This window comes from Entamoeba histolytica, genomic scaffold (genome assembly GCF_000208925.1).
Source record: "Entamoeba histolytica HM-1:IMSS scf_1104750518903 genomic scaffold, whole genome shotgun sequence".
NCBI lineage: Eukaryota > Evosea > Mastigamoebida > Endamoebidae > Entamoeba > Entamoeba histolytica.
The window spans coordinates 1,628-8,448 of NW_001915015.1; the positions used below are offsets into that span (position 1 = coordinate 1,628).

The window sequence follows — 6,821 nt, forward strand, 5'->3', positions numbered from 1 at the left end:
ATATATTGAATTTATAAATAAATTAGAATAATTTGACTATTAATTAATAAATGGATATAATGGAAATAAAAGATAATGCCACATTCTTGATAAAATAAGTAGAAATAAAGAATCTAAAATCTATATATTCAATCAAATAATATTCATATCATTTATTAAATCATTTTAACAATAACTATTAAAATAATGAAAATTAAATCTTAAGATATAACAAATAAATTATTTTGATATTTTTGGGTAAGAAGAAAAAGAGATAAATTGAAATAATTACTGATTAAAATTATAAAATGTATTTGTTATAAAAACAAAAAAAAATAATAAAACAAAAAAATAATAAAACAAAAAGTAAATTTAAAAAATAATATAAAATAAAAGATGCACTACCCGGGAATCGAACCCGGATCTCCACCTTGGGAGGGTGAAATTCTACCATTAGACCAGTAGTGCTTCTATTCTTTTTCTTTTCTCTTTTTCTTTCTTATTTCATTTTTATCTTCCCTCACTTTTGTTAGTCTTACTATTAAAATTTCCTTCTTTATAATCTTTAAGTAAAATAAATTCTTAAAATATCATCCCAGTTAATTGTTTTATTATTCTTTATTTATTTACTTTTGTATTATTTTCCTTTCTTATTTATTGTTCTTCAAATTTTATATTTTTTTATTTCTTTTGTTTATTATCGTTATTTCTTTCTTCTTTTCTTTTTTTCTTTATTTATTTCTTTAACTTTCTCTATTTCTATTTGTTTTTGTTTTAAATATACTTCTTCTTCTGTATTATTTTTCTTTTCTTCACCTATTTTATTTTTAAATATTTCATCATATTCTCTTTTTCAATTTATTTGTTATTTTTTACTTTCATTTCTTCTTCTTTCTTTATCATTATTTATATTTCTTATTTGTATTATCTTTATTATCATATTTATTCTTGTTTTCTTTTTTTTTCTTTCATCTTTCTTTTTCATTCTACTTTTCATTATAATTTTCCTATTCTTATTATATTTGAATTTATCTTCTATATGACTTGATTATTTATATCATGTTTTCTTTTCTTTATATGAATTATAACTGTTATTCATTAATAAATACAATAAAATATGTTATATGCTCTGTATTGAAAAAGTCTAATAGAATATGATATTAATCTATATTCTAATTATGAAACGAAGAAAAAATCAATTCAATGTTTAAATCAATTCCTCAATATATTTTTAATAATCATTCATTATATTTATTATGTTATTATCACTCTTATTACTCTCTTCTTTTTATTTGGTTCTTCATTTGTATTATTTATTTTTTTTTTCTATTTGACATATTTCTTTATTATCTGTTCATATGCAGAGGCATTACATGAGACAAACAAACTATCATAACAGTCATTATTATAACAATTAGAATAGTAATGTATGAACTATTTCACTCATCACTTCAATCATTTTTATTATCATAAATATTTTATCAATAATTCAAATATAAACAAACAGTACTATAGTACAAATAAATCACATAATAAAGCACAATGAAGATATAAACAATATCAAAATAAGAAACAAAACAGAAATAAAAGAAAAGGAATGATTGAAATACAAAACCAAGAGTATTGGAAAATACTCTTTGAAGAAGAAATTAAATTACTTACACCACAAGAAGTAGAAGAAATTGAGAATATCAAAATTAAAAAATAAACACAAACAATGAGATGAAGAAAATGGTATTTACTTGCACGAGAAAAAACAAAAACGATCAGAATGGAAGAAGAAACTATTAGTATGACTATGGAAGAAGACAATAATCAGTACAACCCAATTGAGATTAATGATAATAGAATATACAATACATATTTGATTAGTATTGAAAATGAAGATAAAGAATTTAATAAATGAGAGAAACAGATTGATGAAGAGGACGGAGAAAGTAATGAAAATGAGAAAAGAATAGAAGAATTAGAAAAAAGAATAGAGGAGGATATAAAAGAGAAAGAAGAAATGAAAAAGGAAATACAAGTAAAAGAATAAACCATTAATAAATCGACAAAAGATATTATGGCATTAAAGAAGAAGCATGAGAATGAGATAAACACAAAAACCAGGAGTGAGATAAAAAATATTTAAATTCCATGCTGAATCTGAGAGGAAAATGTTTGAAGTAAACAATTTAACACATCAATTATTATTTATGAAAGATAAATTATCTAAATTAGAAAATGAAAATACACAAGAAGAAAAGAAGAAAGATGAGGTAAATTACAATATAACAGACTCGTTTGAATCACGAATTGTAAATGAGCTCTCCCCAATGTGGTAGTAGATGATGAAATATCATCAAGTGAAGATGATCTTCCAAAAAAAAAAAGAAAGTTAACTCAGAAATCCATTGAAGAAATGGATATTCAGCATAAGAATATCACTACATTTGATGATCATTATCATTATATTAAATCAGTATCTTCCACTATTAACATCATTAATAAAAATAAACAAGAAAGAAGTGGAAAGAAAAGTATAGAAAGAAATTACAATCAAAAATATGTAGATTAAGAGATTTACTCCATAATAAACAATATATGAAATTAAAAAGAATATTACATATTAAGAAATATGATATATACCACATTAAAATAAAAACAATTGAACAAATAAACTATTATAAATACCTCCGAAAGATGAAAAGAATAGAAATAGAAGCAAGAAAGAATAATTGGAAAAGAATAAGATGGAATTATAAAATGATGAAATATGGAAAAAGGCAACATCTAAATAAGCCTAAAGAAGATGAATATCCAGATAATATCTCCACTATTAATTTCTGGAAAGGAATCTATGAAACTAACACTAATATAGATTTTATCTGAATATTAATTTATATGAAATATTAATTGAAAATAGAATTAATAATAGAATATGTATAATCACTCCCAATGAACTAGATTGTGATATTAAATTTACTGCTAACTGGAAGACACAAGGAGTTGATAAAATACAAGGATTTTTGATTAAATAATTAGAACAACCAAAGAAATATTTAATAAAATTATTTAATGAATGGTTAAACAATCCTAATGAAATACATCTTCATTTTATTCAAGGAAGGACAATATTAATATATAAAAAATGAGATAAATTAGACAAACAGAATTACAGACAAATAACTTGCTTAAATTGTCTGTTAAAAGTATATACATCAATATTATTGATGAAAATAGAAAATCAATTGATGCTAAATCAAATTGAAAAACAATTATCATTAAATCAAATTTGATGTAAAAAATATACATATCATCAAAAGAATGATTATTATACAACATTATAATCCAACAATTATTAATAAATAATAAATGGAAGTTGGTAGAAACATATTATGACGTCTCTAAAGCATATGATAGTATTAATCATCAATGGATTAAACAATGTTTAATATATTTTAATATCCCACTAGCAGTAATTAATAATATATTATATATATTAAATAATACACAACTTAATTTGTATTACAATCAAGAAAGTGTAGGTATGATTAATGTAGAAAGAGGAATAATACAAATGATAGTTTATCTCTACTTTTATTTGTATTATCTATTGATATATTATCTAAACAATTAGATAAACAAATTAACAAATTAAATATTAAAATAAATGGAGAAGAAAAACAAGTTAAGTTAAACCACATATTGTATATTGAAGATTTAAAGATAATGACTAATAGCCTCGATGAAATGGAAAAATCCAACAAATTAACTAAAGAAATAATTAATGCAATAGGATTAAAAATTAATGTAGAAAAGAGTGGGATAATGACTAATATTAATAGTCAAATAAATGGTGAATTAGCTGAACTACCAAGAGTAACTAATGACAATTATTATAAATATCTTTGTATTGAAATATAAGATAAAGTAAATAATAATAAATATTGTACAAGAATATTAAATGATGTATCTTCTATTTCATCATCATTAAATATTATGAAATATAGCAGCCTCAATACAATAAGAAAGATTAATAGTGATATAATCTCCAAATTAAGATATGGATTTTGTATTGTCAAATATAAACTAGAAGAGTTGGAGAAGATAGATAAACAAATAAGAAAATCATTAATACACCTCCAATTATATAGTAGAAATATTCCCAAAAGTAGATTATATGTTAAAATAAATGAATTGGGATTATGATTAATGTCAGCAAGAGATGAATGTGGTAAAGAATTATTAAGAATATATTTAAAATATAAGTGGAGATCAAGCACAGAAATATGAGAAATGATAGAAACAATAAAAGAAAATCCAAATGGAATAATTAAAAGAATGAAGAAAGCATTTGGTAAGAAGATTAATTTTAATGAATTAATGAATATAATAGAATTAAATGAAAGAAAGCACAATGTAAAGGAAATAATTGAATTTGTAAATAATGAATTAAATGAAAGATATTTAAATGAATGGAAAGAAAAGAAATGTGGTGAATATATAAGATGTGCAAATGGCACTTTCAATGATAAGAAAATTAACAGTAGCCACATGGAGGTCATTAAATATAAAAAGAAATGCATTCCTCCAAGTAGTAAAAATGCAAGAAGGAGTAAGTATGACAGGAAGTATTAAATCAAAAAATACTCCAAAATGATGATTTAAAATATTGTAAACATTATCATAACACAATTGCATCTATTAATCATATCTTGTTAGGATGTAATGAAAAAGAATCAAATATTAAAACATGATTATGTTTGTAAACAAATATTTAAACATATATTAATTACACAATTTAATGAATTTAATGTTATTGATTTTAATACTCAATAATGTATTAATAATGATGAAATGGTTATAACTTACAATAAAGATTTATTGGTTAGTGACAATTCATTCCATGCTAGAAGACCAGATATATAATATCAAAATATTACAGAAAAGAAATGATATATCATAGATGTTGCTATATGTCAGGATAATAATTTAGAATTAAATTATATTCATAAAATAAATAAATACAAAGAATTACAAGAGAAATTAAGAAATAATAGAGAAATAATATATGTAGAAATAATACCTGTAATATTAACAATAAATGGATTAATACATAAAGAATCAGCAAGAAGATTAAAAACACTAAAATTAAAATTAGACTTCTCCAAAATCCTACAAACAATAATTATAAAAAATATGAAAGACTTAATGTTTTACACATTCAATTCTGACAGCACATTAGAAGAAGAACAATCTAATGCGAGCATGCTAGAAATGAACTCTATTACACCAATAGATCATATTGAAGAAACTGAAATAATCACTTCTCAGTATGAAGAAAATCCAATTGTGGATATATCTATTTATTAACCTTTTTTTATAACTTTTCAAATGTTTTGGTATTAGATTTTTATTCATTTAAAATATGACAGATATTTTATGTGAAAGACTGAATTTTTATTAAAAGTAAATAAAAACCAACAGTATTTTATGATTTCAAAGAAATAAAATCTCAAAGATTGGTCTAATGATAAGAATATTATTAGTCATTGTTTAAAATAAAGAAATAATCAACTTTTAGTTTAAGAAAAAAATTTGATAAGAATAAAAAATAAATGAAAGAAGGGAATTGAATTTAAATGGTTTTGTTTAAGAACTTTCTCTTATTGAAACACATCCACCATTTATCACATTTAGTTGGATCATTCTTAAAAACAGCTTGAGTTAATCTTAATCCAGTTTCATTTCTAATGGCTGTCATATATTGTCTAACAACTTCTTTCTCTGATGCTTTTAATGGTTCAACAATACCTCCAAGACAGAATTTTCCATCACCTGGAAGTGCAAAATTTTCAATAGCCAAAGAATATGCCATTTTATCACATTCGACTTTAGTATGTCCATTAAACTATTAAATAATTATTGACATTTCTTTTAATGAAATTATAAAGTTAACAAACCTTTAATAATAGTGATTGAATATAAAATATCAAATAAACTAATAGTTTATCTGCTTCACAAATTGACATATCAAAATTCTTATAGAAAACATTTGCTTTATAATAAGTTATTGCTTCATCAACAATATCCATATCATCTCCTTTTAATAAAAATTTAGGATTAACTTTAACTTTAGTTTTAAATTGCATTAATGGGAAATTCCCTGCTTTTTGAACAATGTCTTTGTCAAGTTCAGAGTGATAAGCTCCAGATCTTTTCATGAAAATCTTATCTTGTTTGGCAATTGTGGTCATTTTGGTTAATTTTTAAGTTCTTTCTTTTTAAAAGTTCACCTCCTTCAACTTTTTTTCTTTTTTAGTTCATTAAATATGTTATATATATCATAAATATATTTCTTTATTCAAAAATAAATTTAGAAAATGTTAGGAGTTATTCTCCTTTCTTCTAAAATTATTTTTCTTATTTTTACATTCAACGGGACTTTATTTAGTTTTAAATCAAAAAGTGGTAAAAATGAAAAGAAGTATAAGTCAAATAAATTAAGAAGTAAACAGATTGTGTTTAGATATTTGTTCTTCTATTAAACTGACGTCATAATGACAATATTAGAAAATGCAATGACAACTATTATTAATAAAGTGACTAATAAGAATTTAGCTTGTGGAGGTTCAACCACTTCAAGAGCAGGACGTTTTGTGATGAAAGACTTCCCGTCAGCACTTTTAATCATGTCTTTAAATTTCAAGATAACAATTAGTTAGTTTAAATATTTTTGATTCATCGATTTGTTACAATTGTAATAAATGATGAATTTTGATCGATTAAATAATCAACAATAAGAGAATAGAAAATTTACTAGATAAATAGTATTTATCTAATGACTCTTAAAAGTT

General features: G+C 22.4%; 1 protein-coding gene and 1 non-coding gene across 2 annotated transcripts, besides 2 other annotated features; both read right to left on the reverse strand.

The window, feature by feature from the left end:
• Window positions 1-376: 376 nt before the first annotated feature.
• On the reverse strand, window positions 377-447 carry EHI_172950. Its single transcript has one exon. It is a non-coding gene; the product is annotated as a tRNA-Gly (tRNA).
• An 876-nt stretch (window positions 448-1,323) lies between these two features.
• Window positions 1,324-2,418: a repeat region.
• Window positions 2,405-5,346: a repeat region.
• Window positions 5,347-5,580: 234 nt separating this feature from the next.
• EHI_172960 (ARP2/3 complex 21 kDa subunit, putative) lies at window positions 5,581-6,188 on the reverse strand (the record flags this gene model as incomplete). The annotated part of the gene is made up of 2 exons (XM_642811.2): window positions 5,581-5,875; window positions 5,928-6,188. The coding sequence occupies 2 exons, from the start codon at window positions 6,186-6,188 to the stop codon at window positions 5,603-5,605; spliced, it is 534 nt and encodes a 177-aa protein (XP_647903.1). The 3' UTR covers window positions 5,581-5,602.
• Between the last annotated feature and the right edge of the window lie 633 nt (window positions 6,189-6,821).